Source organism: Dama dama, chromosome 21 (assembly GCF_033118175.1).
Source record: "Dama dama isolate Ldn47 chromosome 21, ASM3311817v1, whole genome shotgun sequence".
Classification (NCBI taxonomy): domain Eukaryota; kingdom Metazoa; phylum Chordata; class Mammalia; order Artiodactyla; family Cervidae; genus Dama; species Dama dama.
The window spans coordinates 30068052-30085592 of NC_083701.1; the positions used below are offsets into that span (position 1 = coordinate 30068052).

The 17541-nt window shown below is 39.4% G+C and overlaps 1 protein-coding gene across 1 annotated transcript in view; it reads left to right on the plus strand.

Moving 5' to 3' along the window:
* MTFR1 (mitochondrial fission regulator 1) overlaps positions 1 to 17541 on the plus strand; it is a 59796-nt gene that overhangs the window by 29209 nt on the left and 13046 nt on the right. Inside the window, exon 4 of the mRNA XM_061123406.1 lies at positions 2353 to 2468. Coding sequence (XP_060979389.1) covers positions 2353 to 2468 — 116 coding nt within the window. The remainder of the gene's footprint in view (positions 1 to 2352; positions 2469 to 17541) is intronic.

Genomic DNA, 17541 nt, shown 5'->3' on the forward strand with positions numbered 1-17541 from the left:
TTTTACATTATCAGAATGTTTTAAATCACCTAAAATTACTTTGGTAAAATTCTTGAAATATAATTGAATCTTGGATAATTTAAATTGTATCAAATGTTGATTTGAATTTCTTAAGATCGGTAAAAAATACAGTGCTACTAAATTTTGCTCTGAATGAAATGCTTTTCGTACTTTCTGAAAAGACTTTGGATACTGATAAACACTAATTTTAATTTTAAATTTTATAATCCCCTTGATTTTGAAAAAAAATTTTTTCTATCCCTTCACTGTTGTTGTTTTGTTTTTCCCCCCACTAACAATAGCTGTGATAGGACAGGACCTTGCTGGAACCTTCAGTAAGTTGACCTTTACTTTTTCAAACTTCCCATCAGTCATCCATGCATGTCAGTAGTGGCGTCTACATCCATCCCACTTGCTAGAATTCCGTGCCCTCAGACCCTCTGCCTATGCTGACCTCACCTACACTAGCACTTTACTGAGTGAATTGTCCTTGTCATTTCATGCTTATGCTACTGAATGCACATTTCAGCAACAGCGGAAGAGGCCTTTTAAAAAAAGATTAGTATTAACTGTTTTTTCAGTTTTGTTTTTTATTTTTTTGTATGAGTTTGGTTTCCCCAGGGACTTTGTTAGGCTTTTTTGGTGGCATAAATCACTGTTATAATCTAGGTATGTAACTTAAATATTTAAACTGCCTTATTTTGTGGGGCAGGATGTCAACTAGAAATGATACAGATATTATTAATTCTGGAGTTGGTGCTTGACAGTGTCATTAACATTTTCATTTCATTGAGTACATGTTGTAGACATTATTTCAGTGGTTACATTTAATCAATGTTTAGTAAGATTACAAACTAAATCCATGGAATAATTTTTTTTAAGTTTGTGCAAAAAGCAGCATTTCATGTTTAATATATGAAGTATTACAGATGTAAAATTGAGAAGTAGTATATGATCTTTACATTATAAAATACTCTGACAAGCTGTCACAAAACATATTTTTGAGTATTCTTAGAAAAGTATCATTTTGCTTCCTTTTATGAACAAAACTATCTGAGATGAAAACAGCAATTTTTATAACCTTTATGGGGAGGGAAGAAGGCTTCAGGTCAAAACTCGGTTTATCATAAATATACCTTTCTTCCTACCAACTAATAACTGTATTAGAACAAAATTTATTTTCTAAACAAAGAATTATGTAACCAAACTGATCTTGATGAACTAACACCTAAAGGTATTTAAAATTAACCATATTAGTATTATGTGTTTGTATGGTATATTTTACAGTTGAGGAAGAAGTATTAATTCAGTGTAGCTTCCAAAAGCTTCATCTGCAGTGATAGTAAGAAGGTTCAAACTAAGCATGGGTTACAGTAGAAACTTTCTGATAAACCCGTAAATATGTAAATCTCTCTCTTTGGCCTTTTAAGCTTTTTCCTTCAATTAAGTCTGCATTTTCTTTTTTATTTAAACTCTATAGGAAGTATCATATTAATCTGATAACTATTTGTAAGTTATTATTCATTGGCCTTTTGGCTTTGAGGCATTATTCCATAACAAAAATTAAATTTAATTCTTCTTCCAGTTTTTTCAAGGTAAATTAAAAAGTCTGCATTTTCTTTATTTAAACCCTATAGGAAATACTATGCTAATCTGATTACTATTCTAAAATTATTATTATTCATTGGCCTTCTGGCTTTGAGGCTATTCATATTACAAAACTTTAAGTTCTTTTTCCATGTTTTGAAGGTAAATTTCAGAACTTGCATGCTTTTTCTTTGTTATATTTATTTCAGAATATTCTGTTCCTTCATCTCTGTGTTTAAGGTTCGGTAGGGAATTCTACTCTACTGCTATTTGTATTTTCAGTTCTTTAGTATAGTTAATACTTTTATTTAAAAATCAAGAGATTTAATGACATTTAAAAATGTATTTTCATTGTTACAACAGCAATATCCATTAAAAAATATTGCCAGATTTAGCACAAAGCAAGGTCGCTTGTTTATTCTTGTTTCTATACTTTTTTACTACATCTCTTCAGAAGAGAATTGATTCTAAAAATTTTCTTAATGTTTGAGGATGAACAGAGGTTTTTTTTTTTTTTAAGTCAGTCTCATTTGACCTGTAAAATTAAAACTGGATGAGTTAAATTATAATTCAGAGATTGCATACCTGATTAAACAACAGTATGACATAAATAAAGGTCCCTTTTGTGCAGACCTTCAGTGGAAATGTGAGAAACTGCCTGTGTGTTTGTAATGCTAGAGCTGAAGCTTTTCCTTTAGGTAATTAAGTGTTTCATTCTACCATTTTGGTGCCAGATGAAGAATTTCCCCTATTTGTAACTTACAGCTGACCAGCCCTACGACAGAATGGAGCTCCAGCCCCCCGGGAGAGGATGCAGTGGTGTCTTTTGCTGATGTGGGATGGGTAGCTGAAGAAGAAGGAGAGAGTTCAACAAGACAAAGGTTAGTTTGGGTGGCTATCAGGCCTGAGATGCAGTATTCATTATTTTAAGATGACATGTTTGCAGTATTTCCTTGTTTTTAAACTTATAACTTTTTAAAAACTTGTTTTAGTTGCAGCACACGGATCTTTTATTTGTGGTATTTGAACACTTATTTGCGGCATGTGGAGTCTATTCATAGTTCCCTGTTGTTGTTCAGTCCCTAACTCATGTCCAACTCTTTGTGACCCCGTGGACTGCAGCCCGCCAGGCTCCTCTGTCCTCCACTGTCTCCCAGAGTTTGCTCAGATTCATGTCCACTGAGTCGGTGATGCTATCTAACCATCTCATTCTCTGCTGCCCCCTTTTCCTTTTGCCTTTAATCTTTCCCAACATCAGGTCTTTTCCAGTGAGTTGGCTCTTCACATCAGGGCAAAGTATTGGAGCTTCACACTCAGCACCACTCTTTCCAATGAATATTCAGGGTTGATTTCCTTTAGGATTGACTGGTTTGATCTTGTTCTCCATGGGACTCTCAAGAGTCTTCTCCAGCACCACAGCTCAAAAGTATCAGTTCTTCAGTGCTCAGCCATCTTTATGGTCCAATTCTCGCATCCATACATGACTGCTGGAAAAACCATAGCTTTGACTAAGACAGATCGCTGTCAGCAAAGTGATGTCTCTACTTTTTAGTACGCTGTCTAGGTTTGTCATAACTTTCCTTCCAAGGAGCAAAAGTCTTTTAATTTCATGGCTGCAGTCACCGTCCACAGTGATTTTGTAGCCCAAGAAGATAAAATCTGTGACTTCTTCCACTTTTTCCCCTTTTATTTGCCATGAAGTGATGGAACTTGATCCCATGATCTTAGTTTTTTAATGTTGGGTTTAAAGCCAGCTTTTTCACTCTCCTCTTTCACCCTCATCAAGAGGTTCTTTAGTTCCTCTTCACTTTCTGCTGTTAAGAGTGGTATTATCTGCATTCCTTGCCCAGGGATCAAACCCAGGTCCCCTACAGGGGGAGCACAGAGTCCCAGCCACTGACCACCAGGGAGTCCCCTGCAGTATTCCTTTTATTAGCCTAATATGATCTCTCGTAATTCAGTTCTCTTTTTTGTCCTTTTTTTGGGGGGGGGGGACAGGGGGAGTAGTCCTCTTTTCTGTTCATTTTAAGGACTCAGCTAGTATTTGTAAAGTTCTTAGAGACATATAACTATTCTAGGTCTTTAAGAATTACAGAATTCCCTGCCCTTCAGAAGTTTACATTCTAAAATGAAACCAGAAAGACCTTATCCTAAATGTGTTTAGATAAGTAGAGTAAATATAATGGTCTTATTAGAGCAAAGGCATCACTGTGGATCATATTAGAAGACTTGTGTGTATAGTCAAGATGAGTTTTGAGTCAAAGGAGACAGTGTAAGAGAGAAGTGCTTTCATTGATTTAATAGAGACTGAATAAACTTTTGACTTCTGTTCAATCTAATAAACACTTAATCAACTCTTCATTCTTAGTAGGTATCAAGGATACAGAGATAAAGTAAGACACAGTCCTGTCTTTCAAGGAATACTTGGAAATATTTGCTATTTTACAAAATAGCAGATTACAAAATAGGAGATTTGCTACTTTACAACATAGGAGATTACAAAAGGAAATAAACAATAGCAATACTGGAAAGACTACTAAATAAATACAGTAGGCCACTGGGGATGGGAGGTTCAGCAGAGCTTCTCGGGGAGGGGATGCCAGAGCTGAATGCTGAGGTGTGACAGGAGCCATTCAGCTGGGAAGGCTGTATTACAGGGTGAGTGAACATGATTAAAGGTACTCATCAGGAGCCCACGTGGCATGTTCGGGAAATTCCAAATAGCTCTGTGAGGCTAGAGAGTAGCAGAGAAGGGTAAGCTGTAGGAGATGAATGTGGAAAGTAGGTTGAGGTTTAAAGGTCATACACATTAGGGTAAGAAATTTATACTTTTTCTTCAAAACAATGTGAAGCCTTGGAAGAAGTTGAAGCACCATTGTAATATTACCAAATTTGTATTTTAGTTAAAATTTCCTGTAAACAGTATAAACAGTGGAAGGGAACCAGGCCAGGAAATAGGCTAAATAAGAGATGATAAGAGTTTGACTAAACTAAGAAACTGACAGAACACATGAGAAAAAGGACAAAAATCAAGGGATACTCAGAAGAATTTAAAAGACTTAGAAACTTTTTAGGTATTGGGGTTGAGAAAGGAAGAAACTAGGAAAACTCCTAGGTTTCTGAGTAGGATATTACGAGAATGGCGTAACAGATAATAAGAATATAAGAAAACAGATTTCTTTTTGGTGGACAGGAATAGGAGGTAGTCCAGTATGGACTGCACTGTGCTTGAGTGTCCTGTGGGACACTTGCTCTGGAGGTGGTTTATGTCGTTAGATAATTGATAAGGACATGTGGATGGAATGGCTGATTCCCAGAATACTCAAGGAGCATATGTAAGACAAGAAATGCTGGCTGGATAAAGCTAGTATTTGGGAGTAAATAAGGGGGAAGAAAAGTGGGGGGGACTTCGCTACCCCCCAGAGGCAGCTGAAGAGGCAGGAGGAAAACCAACCGAGAGTGTTGTCATGGAAGGAGAGGTAGGAGAGCTTCAGGGAAGTGGAGTAAACTACCATCAGTGTCAAATAACTTAGAGGTGAGTAAACCAAAACACTAGCAAGTTTCCATTTTGTTTTGTAGTTGAAAGATGACTTTAACAAGAGTAATTTTATTTGAATGGTATTAGCTGAATAAAATAAGGGCCAAATAATTCAATAGCAAAGAAGAAATTTGATGTGAGTGATAGGTAGGAGAGGGGCCATAGCATTAGATGAACAGACCAGGTAAAGAGCCTTTCTTTTTTAAGATGTTTATTTTTTGACTAAACTTTTAATTTTGAGATACTTATAGATTCCTCTGGAGAAGGAAATGGCAACCCACTCCGGTATTCTTGCCTGGAGAATCCCATGGACAGAAGAGCCTGGTGGGCTGCCGTCTGTGGGGTCACACAGAGTCGGACACGACTGAAGTGACTTAGCAGCGGCAGCAGCATAGATTCTTCACATGCAGTTATAAGAAGTACAGAAGCATAGACGTTCCAAGGGTACAGAAGCATTCTCCATACCCTTTAATCTCCAGTGGTAACATCCTACAAAACATGTGCATTATCGTAGCCAGGATACTGACACTGCTGTAGTCAAGATGCAGAATATTTCTGTATTAGAAGAATCCCTCATGTTGGCCCCCTGTTATAGCCACACTCACTTCCCTCCCATCTCCAAACCCTCCTTAATTAACGGCAACCATGTACCTGTTTTCCATTTTCATAGTTTCATCATTTCAAGATAGTTTAAATCAAGTCATGCAATATACAGTCTTTTGGGACTGGCTTTTCTCACTAAGCATAATCTCTAGTGATGCATCCAGATTGCTATGTGTAACAGCAGTTCAGTTTTGTTTTTTTTTTAAGTGCTTAATAGCATTCCTTGGTATGGAGGGACCACAGTTTGTTTAACCATGCTGGCTGATGGGCATCTGGATTGATTCCAGGTCTTGGCTTCTCTAAGTAAAGTTAATGTAAATGTGTACAGGATTTTGAACCAGCCTGAGTTTTCCTTTCTCTGGGATAAATGCCCGTGAGTGGAGTTGTTGCTTCATGTGAGTCACAAGGTGGCGGCGTGTTTATTTTTTAAGAAACTGGCTGAATCATTACATTCTCACCAGCTAGTTTCTGCGCTTCCTCACCGTTTGATGTTTTCACTCTTTTTTCCTTTTTTATTTTTTGCCATTCTAATAGGTGCAAATTGTGCATCTCATGAATTTGTATTTCCTTAATGGCTAATGATGAACATTTTTCTTGTGTTTGCTCTCTTCATATGCTTTTGAATAGAATGTCTCCATGTCTTTCTCCCATTTTCTAATTGGGTTTTCTTTTGAGAGCTCTTTGTATATGCTAGATATGAGTCATTTTTCAGATATGTGGTTTGTAAACATTTTCTCCCAAACGTAGGGCGAGTAGCACAAGTAAAGTAGGACAAGTTAAAGATTGTCTTTTCCTCTGTTAACAGAGTCTTTCACAGAGCAAAACTTGTAAATTTTAATTCATTCCTTTTTCCTTTTATGGGTCATACTTTTGGTGTCACTACAAGAAATCTGTACCTAGTGTTAAGATCCTTCAGATTTTCTCCTGTTTTGTTTTTTCAGGCTTATAGTTTTATGTTTTACAGTTAAATCTCTGATCCTTTGTCTGGTTTTGGTATCAGGGTAATAACAAGCTTCAAAAAATGAAGCTTATCTATTTTCTGAAGAGGTTGTGTAGAACTGGCATTGATTCTTTAAACATTTAGAAGAGTTATCCTGTGAGCCATCTGGATCTGGAGATTTCTTTTTGGTGACATTGATTGATTGATTTTTTTTTTTCATGGAAAGGCATTTTATTTTAAACATAGCAGTGTGTTCCTGTCAATCCCAAATTCCCCGTCTATCCTTCCCTTCCACTCTTACTCACTGGTAACCATAAGTTCGTTCTCTAAGTCTGAGAGTCTGTTTCTGTTTTTGTAAGTAAATTCATTTATATCATTTTAGATTCTGCATATAAGCGATATCTGTGATATATGTCTTTCTCTGACTTACGTAGTCTGATAATCTCCAGGTCCATCTGTGTTGCTGCAGATGGCATTATTTCATTCTTTCTGAGTAATATTCCATTTTATATATTTATCATATCTTCTTTATCCATCTGTGGATGGACATTTAGATTTTCCATGTCTTGGCTTATTGTAAACAGTGGTGCAGTGAACACTGGGTGGATGTATCCTTTCAAACCATGTTTTTCTCCAGATATATGCCCAGAGGGGGGACTGCTGGATCATATGGTAGTTCTAGTTTTAGGTTTTAAGGAACCTGAATACTGTTCTCTATAGTGACTGTGCCGGTTTACATTCCCACCAACAGTGTAGGAGGGATCCCTTTTCTCCACACTTTCTTCAGCATTTATGTTTTCCATATTTTTTGATGAGGACCATTTTGACTGGTGTGAGGTTGTATTTTATTGTAGTTTGATTTGCATTTCTCTAATAATTAGTGGTGTAGATCATCTTTCATGTGCTCCGTGGCTATCTGTGCGTCTTCTTCGGAGAAATGTCTTTTTAGGTCTTCTGTGCATTTTTGTAATTTTTAATATTGAGCTGTATGAGTTGTATGTAAATTTTGGTGACTAATCCCATGTTGGTTGCATCATTTGCAAATATTTTATACCATTCTGTGGTTTGTTTTTTTCATTTTGTTTATGGTTTACTTTGTTGTGCAAATACTTTTGAGTTTAATTTGTTTAGGTCCCATTTGTTTATTTTTGTTTTTATTTCTGTCAATCTGGGAGACAAATTAAAAAAGATACTGCTGTGATTTATGTCAAAGGGTCTTCTGCCTATCTGGTCTTAAAGTTAGGTCTTTAATCCATTTTGAGTTTATTTTTGTGTGTATGATGTTAAAGAATGTTTAATTTCATTCTTCTACATGTGGCTGTCCAGTTTCCCAGCACCATTTACTGAAGAGATTTGTCTTTCCTCCATTTTATAGTCTTGACTCTTTTGACATTGATTAATTGGCCATAGGTGTAGTTGAGTTTGGTGAGTTTTAAAATTATGAGTTCAGGTTCCTTAATAAAGTTATGTGACCATTTTATGAATTTCATATTGGAAGAGATGTAGTAGATTGTTTTTTTTTACCTCTGAGGTCTCTAGTAATTTGTCCCCTGTTTCATTCCTGATATTAGTAATGTATGTTTTCTCTTTTTAAAATATTTGTCCATGTATTAATCTTTTCAAAGAACAAGATTTTTATTGATTTTTCTTTTTTTTTGAATTTTATTGATTTCTGCTATCTATTATTTTCTCCCTTCTGCTTGCTTTGAGTTTATTTTGCTTTTTTCCCCTAGGTTTCTTAGGTGAGAGTTGATATTATTGAAACTTGCTTGTTTCTAATGTAAGCATTTAGTGCTGTAAACGTCTCAACATTGCTTTTATCTGCATTCCACAAGTTTTGGTACATTGTATTTATATTGTAATCCAGTTCATTGTATTTTTTAATTTCCCTTGAGACAACCTCTTATAACTGTTGAAGTTAGAAGTTTGTTGTTCAGTTTCCAAATGTTGGAAATTTTGCTATTTTTCAGTTACTGAGTTCTGGTTTGATTCTGTTGTGATCAGAGGACACAACTGTATCCAGTTGTCCCTTGAGTAACACAGGTTTGGACTCTGTGGGGCTATTTGTATACAGATTTTTTCCATTTTAAGTACTATAGTCCTGTACAATCCAAGGGTGGTTATCTGCAGAATCTGAGGCACTGTGGATGCAGAGGAACTGCAGATACAGAGGGCAGACTCTAATTTATATGAGATTTTGGACTTTGGTGAGGGTTGGAGCCCCTAAATCCTGTGTTGTTCAAGGGTCAGTTGTATTTTCATCCCTTTAAAAATTTCTTGAGGATTTTTTTAATGGTCCAAGATATAGGTCATTTTGGTTTATGTTGCATGAGTACTAGAAAAGAATGTGCACTGTTGTTAATGGAATGTCCTATACATGTCAAATATATCCTGTTGGTTGATGGTATTGCTAAATTCTTCTCTATCCTTCTTGATTTTCTGTTTATTCTAACAGTTACTGTGGAGGAGGTGTTGAAGTCTACAACAGTATTTGTGGATTTCTCCTTTCTGTTCCTTCAACTTTTGGTTTTCATATTTTGGAGTTTTATTGTTTGGTGCATACATATTTAGGATTGCTGTGTCTTTTATCTTCTTATACTTATATAATGTCACTCTCTGCCCCTGGTAATTTTCTTTGCTCTTAAGTCCTTTTAATGTAATATAGCCACAACTGGTTTTTTTTTTTGGTTGACGTTTGCATAATACATCTTTTTCTTTTGACTTTCATCCTGCCTTTATAATCACCTTTGAAGTGAGTTTCTTATAGACTGTTGTTGGGTCATATTTTAAAATTTATTCTGTCAATCTGTCTTTTAATTTTTGTATATAAACTATTTAAATACATTTATGTAATTATTATTTTGACACAGTGGTAAAGAATCCACCTGTAATGCAGGAAACTCAAGAGACACAGGCTCAATCCCTGGGTCAGGAAGATACCCTAGAGTGGGAAATGGCAATCCACTCCAGGATTCTTGCCTGGAAAACTGCATGGACAAAGAAGCCTGGAGGGCTGCAGTTCATGGGGTAGCATGAAAGAGCGACTGAGCACACATAAAATTACTATGTTAGGCCTTACGTATGCCACCCCTCACCCCATGCCTCCATTCTGTTTTCATTTTTTAATGCTTTTCTGTGAGTGACTTATTTTGAAATTCCATCTTCATTTGTGTTTTTGAGTGCCTCTCTTTATATAGTTCTTTTGGTGGTTAATCTAGGTATTACACTGTGTATATCAACATATAGTTGATCACATTATATTGGTGTTGTCATTTTACCAGTTCAAGTCTTCTTTTATGACCTTCTACCTTCCCTGACTATTACATAATTTTCTTTAAAAACTTCTCTGCAGACACTTTGAATGACATAGGACAATATAATATTTGAAAAGAATTTATTTTCTCAAGAGGAGAATTTAAATTATTATCATTGGTTTTTTTTTCTGTCTGATGCAGTTCTTTTTTTGTTGCTTTGTTTCTGTTTAGAGAATTTCTTTGAGCCATTCTTTTTGGGTGGGTTCTGCTTGCAATAAATTCTTTTAGTTTTTATTAATTTGAGAATTACTGATTTTCCCAGTCTTGAAGGATATGCTTTTGCTGGATATAAGGTTAGAATTTCACAGAATTTTCTTTTAGTACTGAAAAATGTGCCAGTTTCTTCAAGCCTCCATGGTTTCAGTTGAGAAAACCTCTGTCCTTCAAATAGGACTCCTTTCCTATTAGGGAAAAACTTTCTCTAGTTGCTTTAAAATTTTCTTCTTTTATTTATCTGTTGGTTTAAAAAATTAACACAAATTTAAATTAAAAAAAATTTTGTCTCACACTTTTGAGAATACTTTCTGACAAAGGCCTTAAACAATGTCTGAGGTCATGTTCATGAAACAACCTCTAAAATAAAATGGACAGTTTTATTTAACTGATAAACTGATTTTTTTCAAGAGCTCCTAATAACATTTGGGGAGCTGGCAAACCAAACTAGCCTAATTTAAATAAGGCATGTAAGCTATCAAGACTGAGAAATAGTTCTAATTTATCTGTGTTTAGTGGTGGGGAAATACTATGTAAAGATATCCTTATTCTTTTTACTAAAGTTGCACAGTTCAAATTCACGTATAAAATAGTGAGATGTGCCTTACTATAAGAGCATGTCACCTCTCTTCACCTTCCCCAGAAAAGGAATATTAAGTCATTTACAATTCTTTTGCCATTACTACTTTTAATGGGGCTTCCCTGGTGGCTCAGCTGGTAAAGAGTCCACCTGCAATGCAGGAGACCCTGGTTTGATTCCTGGGTCAGGAAGATCCACTGGAGAAGGGATAGGCTACCCACTCCAGTATTCTTGGGCTTCCTGGTGTTTCAGTTGGTAAAGAATCCCCTTGCAATGTGGGAGACCTGGGTTCGATCCCTGGGTTGGGAAGATCCCTTGAAGAAGGGAACGGTTACCCATTACAGTATTCTGGCTTGGAGAATTCCATGGACTCTACAGTCCATGGGGTCACAAAGAGTCGGACACAACTGAGCAACTTTGACTTTTAATATTTACTTTTTGCTGTGTTAGGTGTTCATTGCTTTGTGTGGTCTTTCTCTAGTTTTGGCAGATGGGGGCTACTCTTCATTGTGCTGCATGGGCTTCTCTCATCGCAGTGGTTTCTCTTGTTGCAGCTCTAGAGCACAGGCGCGGTAGTTGTGGGGTGTGGGCTGTAGGACATGCAGGCTCTGTAGTTGCAGCTACAGGCGCGGTAGTTGTGGGGTGTGGGCTGTAGGACATGCAGGCTCTGTAGTTGCAGCTACAGGCGCGGTAGTTGTGGGGTGTGGGCTGTAGGACATGCAGGCACTGTAGTTGCAGCTCACAGGCGCGGTAGTTGTGGGGTGTGGGCTGTAGGACATGCAGGCTCTGTAGTTGCAGCTACAGGCGCGGTAGTTGTGGGGTGTGGGCTGTAGGACATGCAGGCTCTGTAGTTGCAGCTACAGGCGCGGTAGTTGTGGGGTGTGGGCTGTAGGACATGCAGGCTCTGTAGTTGCAGCTACAGGCGCGGTAGTTGTGGGGTGTGGGCTGTAGGACATGCAGGCTCTGTAGTTGCAGCTACAGGCGCGGTAGTTGTGGGGTGTGGGCTGTAGGACATGCAGGCTCTGTAGTTGCAGCTACAGGCGCGGTAGTTGTGGGGTGTGGGCTGTAGGACATGCAGGCTCTGTAGTTGCAGCTCACAGGCGCGGTAGTTGTGGGGTGTGGGCTGTAGGACATGCAGGCTCTGTAGTTGCAGCTACAGGCGCGGTAGTTGTGGGGTGTGGGCTGTAGGACATGCAGGCTCTGTAGTTGCAGCTCACAGGCGCGGTAGTTGTGGGGTGTGGGCTGTAGGACATGCAGGCTCTGTAGTTGCAGCTACAGGCGCGGTAGTTGTGGGGTGTGGGCTGTAGGACATGCAGGCTCTGTAGTTGCAGCTCACAGGCGCGGTAGTTGTGGGGTGTGGGCTGTAGGACATGCAGGCTCTGTAGTTGCAGCTACAGGCGCGGTAGTTGTGGGGTGTGGGCTGTAGGACATGCAGGCTCTGTAGTTGCAGCTACAGGCACGGTAGTTGTGGGGTGTGGGCTGTAGGACATGCAGGCTCTGTAGTTGCAGCTACAGGCGTGGTAGTTGTGGGGTGTGGGCTGTAGGACATGCAGGCTCTGTAGTTGCAGCTACAGGCGCGGTAGTTGTGGGCTGTGGGCTGTGGGACATGCAGGTTCGGTGGTTGCAGCTCACAGGCTCTGGGGTGAGGGCTCAGTGGTCGTGGTGCACAGGCTTTAGTCACCCTGCAGCATGTGGAGTCTTCCGAGACCAGGGATCAACCCTGTGTCCCCTGCATTGGCAGGCAGATTCTTACCCACTGCACCACCAAGGAAGTCCTGCCATTTTTTTTTTGAGTACTTTTTCAGCCTTGCCTTTTTACTTCTCTCCTCTTAGGACCCCGATGACACAAATGTTAGATCTTCTGTTGTTGCAGGTCACTGAGACTCTGCTCATGTTTTTTCCCTAGTTGGTTCATTTTTTTGTTTTCCTGATTAGATAATTTCTATTGTTCTGTCTCTAAATTTGCTGTTAGTTCCTTCTGTCTTCGTTCTGCTTTTGATCCTATCCATTGTGGTTTTTAGCTCTAAAATTTTTATTTGGCTTCCCCCCCTCTTTTTTTTTTGCTGAGACTTTTTTTTCATTTGTTTCAAGAGTGCTGGTGAATGTTCACTGAAGCACTTTTATTGTAGCCGCTCTAAAATCGGTTGGATAGTTCCCACATCTCGCCATCTCAGAGTCAGCATCTGTCAATTGTCTTTTTTCATTGTTTGTGTTCTTTCCGGTTACTGTCATAAGAAGTGATTTTATTGACTTCTAGGTATTTTGAGTATCTGAGACCTTGGATCATTTAAACTTTTTCTTTTACTAATAGCTTTCACTAATAGCAAGGGAAGCGTGGGTGCCACTTTGTCACTCTCAAGTGGGAGCAGAAGTCCAGGTTTCCCATTCAGCCTCCATTCACCCTGAGGGCAGTGATCCTTATTTTCACCGGGCAGCGGTGGGTGCTCCAGCTCTTCAGGAAGCCACCTGGAACACAATCCTAGCAGATGGGAGGATGCCTCATTACTGCTGGATGAGGTGCAATTCTGGGCTCCCCAAATTGTCTACACTACCCTACAGGGCTTCCCAGGTGGCGCTCGCAGTGAAGAACCTGCCCGCCAGTGCAGGAGACTTAAGAGACACGGGTTCAATCCCTGGGTCAGGAAGATCCTCTGGAGAAGGGATGGCCACCCACTCCAGTGTCCTTGCCTAGAGAATCCCATGGACAGAGGAGCCTGGAAGGTTACAGCTCATAGGGCTGCACAGAGTTGGACACAACTGAAGCAACTTAGCACACACCCACACATTGCTTATTCACCCTTGGAGGTAAACAGAAATGGCCCTCTGGATGATGTGCACACAAAAGGACTGCCTGATAGAGGAAATGCCTTTCACTGTACAAAAAGGCTTCCCAGGTGGCACTAGTGGTAAAGAACCTGCCTGCTAGTGCAGGAGACATAAGAGACAAGCGTTCGATCCCTGGTCGGGAAGATCCCCTGGAGAAGGGCATGGCAACCCACTCCAGTGTTCTTGCCTGGAGAATCCCACGGACAGAGGAGCCTGGTGTTCTACAGTCCATGGCGTTGCAAAGAGACCGAAGTGACTTAGTACACATGCATCCCACAGGGAGGTGGGTAAGTCCTGGCTTTCTCCGACACTACCTTATAGGGATTCAGGCACCTCATTGCAGCCTGAAAAGGAGGGAAGTTAAGTCTTTGTGGCATGGTGGAGGTAGGGCTACAGTGTTTTCTGTGATGTTTGGCTGGAGCAGAGCCACTGTTTTATGTAAGTTACCTATCGTGGGAGGCTGCCCCTTTCTTGGTGTTTTGGCTAAAGAACAGGCTTTTATTGGGGCTTTTTTTTCCTTCCCTGCATCTCTTGGCATTTCTGGGTTACCTGTTACTTGAGCACCCAGTCTACCATATATAAGGCAAAAAGAAAACTCAGGGAACTCACTCCTATGAATTTTTTTTTTTTTTTTTTAATTTCAGGTCCCACCCAGTCTGCCTTCTCTCCACCTGAGAGTCATCTTACATTTGTTGTATATGTGATATCCAGAGATTTTAGTTGTAGTGAGGATGAAGAATAGTGAAAGTTTCATTTGCTCCATCTTCCTCAAGATAAGTCTCTAAAGGGCTTTTAACGTAAATGTCATGTTTGTACTTGATGTGACATTATAGGGTAGCTATTATGGGGATTGTGGTTATAGAGTAATTGAGTTGGTATAATGGATCTGGATAATGGATTTTGTCTGTGATGTTGAAAGTAACTGGCTAAAGGATCTTTAAAAAGATGCCCGGAAGTATTCCAGGCAAAGATCATCTGATTGTGAACAAAGTGAGAAGGAAACAGAGGAGATCCAGTTGGATCTGCCTGGTGCTGTAGAGGAGGAAGTAGACACACGGGTGGGCAGTGGTCCCAGATGTCCAAGGTTAGTGACACGGCCCACATGACTAGGAGAAGTGGGTGGACTTTGTTTTACAGTGTGGTGCTGTATCACTTTTTGCATCAGTTGTGATTAACTATCGTTGTTATTGTTGTTCAGTCTCTCAGTCGTGTCCGACTCTTTGCAACCCCATGGACTGCAGCATGCCAGGTTTCCTTGTCCTTCACCATCTCCCAGAGCTTGTTCAAACTCACGTCCATTGAGTCGGTGATGCCATCCAACCCTCTCATCCTCTGTCATCCCCTTCTCCTCCTGCCTTCAACCTTTCCCAGCATCAGGGTCTTTTCTAGAGTCAGCTCTTTGTATCAGGTGGCCAAAGTATTGGCGCTTCATGTGTATAAATCTAGATGTCTGGGGGAAGGTACTGTTATTTTCCTGTGGCTGAAAAAAGAGTGAAACTCACTCAGTTGTGTCCAGATCTTTGCAACCCTGTGAACTGTATAGTTGTGTCCAGATCTTTGCAACCCCATGGACTGAATTCTCCAGGCCAGAATACTGGAGTTGGTAACCTATCCCTTCTCCAGGGTATCTTCCTGACCCGGGAATTGAACCAGGGTTTCCTGCATTGCAGGTGGATTCTTTACCAACTGAGCTATCAGGAAGCTGATATCCTAATAATTAGGCTGACAGAGTCTCACCATCTTCCCACAGAAGGGAGCTTTGAGGAAGCTCTATTTGGTCAGTTTCATATACCAGATCAAGTGCTTTTTACAGATTGATGAAATAGCAAATTTACCATAGAATGTATTTTAATCAATAGGACAAAATAGAAGGGTGAGAGCTGATGGAATTTTACTTTGTCTTGACAATTACTTAATGCTGATCCTTTTACCAGGCTGTCAGAGTCTTTTTTCACCTGTCACTTTGATATTAACTGCATTTCTATGGGAGTTTTTTATAGCTTAAACTTGTAACTTAACTTAAAACATGAAATAGAGTACCTCTAAGATTCATATATAGCCATTTGAGTGTTTCTCTGCCTCACATTTATATGAAAGCCAAAGCTGTTCAATATATAATTATTTCTCCCTTGAAGTTTATGTTGGCATTTCTATAACAGTTGGTTACAGGGTTATGGTATTCTCTCTCTGGGAAAATGGCATAAGCATGAGTTATTGTACAATTGAATATTTTTTTCTAAATACCCTGAACTTGAGTTTTTCATCTCTAAATTGAAAGTGCTAATACCTACATTGAGAGAATTTTGAAAGACAACATGAGAAAACTTGTAGCACAGTGGCACATACTATGTGTCTTTTTCTCTTTACACATTTTCATTTCCCTTTGAATTAGTATATGTGCTGCCGAAGCGAGCACTTCCCTTTGAATTAAAAGAATAGCCTCTATCGCTTCTTGGCCTTTTGGTTAAGATCAAGTGTAAAAGAATAGCCTCAGAATTGAAAAGAAATCTTCGTTTTTATAAGAAGCATTGAGATTCTTAGAAGGAGTCAATATAACTGATGGTCTTTCTCAGATAATTAAGTTGTTCTCTGTCATAATAGTAGTTTCTGGAGACTGTATGGTCTTTGGACATAGACACAGCATAACATTTGTTCTCTGTGTGGTGAAATTAAAGACTATAATCTCTGTGGCTTCTAGAAGACATCATAGGCATTATCAAGTTTCTGATTGCTTTTGGAGTAGAGCAGTTGTAAATTTTACTTTTTAATTGTTGTTCATTCACTAAGTCATGTTCAAGTCTTTGTGATTCCAGTGACTGCAGCATGCCAGGCTTCCCTGTCATTCACTATCTCCTGGAGTTTGCTCAAACTAAGTCCATTGAGTTGGTGATGCTATTTAACCATCTCATCCTTTGCCACCCTCTTCTCCTTTTGCCATCAGTCTTTCCCAGCATCAGGGTCTTTTCCAGTGAATTGGCTCTTTCCATCAGGTGACCAGAGTATTGGAGTTTGAACTTCAGCAGTCAGTCCTCCCAATGAATATTCAGGGTTGATTTCCTTTACGATTGACTGGTTTGATCTCTTTGCTGTCCAGCTTTTGCTATACAGTGAAGTGATTCAGTTATACATATACATACATTGTTTTTTATATTCTTTTTCATTATGGTCAGCACCAAGATATTGAATATAGTTCCCTGTGGTATACAGTAGGACCTCGTTGTTTATTCATCCTATGTATGAAGTGAAGTGAAGTCACTCAGTTGTGACACAACGACTCTTTGTGGCCTCATGGACTATAGCCTACCAGGCTCCTCCGTCCATGGGATTTTTCCAGGCAAGAGTACTGGAGTGGGTTGCCATTTCCTTCTCCAGGGGATCTTCCTGACCCAGGGATTGAAACCAGGTCTCCCGCATTGCAGGCAGACGCTTTACTGTCTGAGCCACCGGGGGAGTGAGTCATCCTGTGTTTGTACAATGTTTGCTATCTGCTAACTCCAATCTCCCTCCTTTCCCTCCTTAATCCCTCTCCCACCTGACAGCCGCAGGTCTCTTCTCTGTTTCTGTTTATAGGTAAGTTCATTTGTGTCATCTTTCAGATGCAGTGCTTAAGTGGTATCATATATTTGTCTTTCTCTTTCTGACTTCACTTAGTTTGGTAATCTCTAGGTCCTTTCACATTGCTGCAAATGGCATTACATCATTTCTTTTAATGGCTGAGTAGGATTCCATTGTATATATGTACCACATCTTCTTTATCCATTTGTCTGTTGGCATTTACGTTGTTTTCATATGGCTATTGTAAACAATGCTGCTATGAACATTGAGGTGCATGTATCTTTTTGAATTATAGTTTTGTCTGGATATATGCCCAGGAGTAGGATTGCTGGATTGTATAGTAACTATTTTTAGTTTTTTAAGGAAACTTCCATATTGTTTTCCA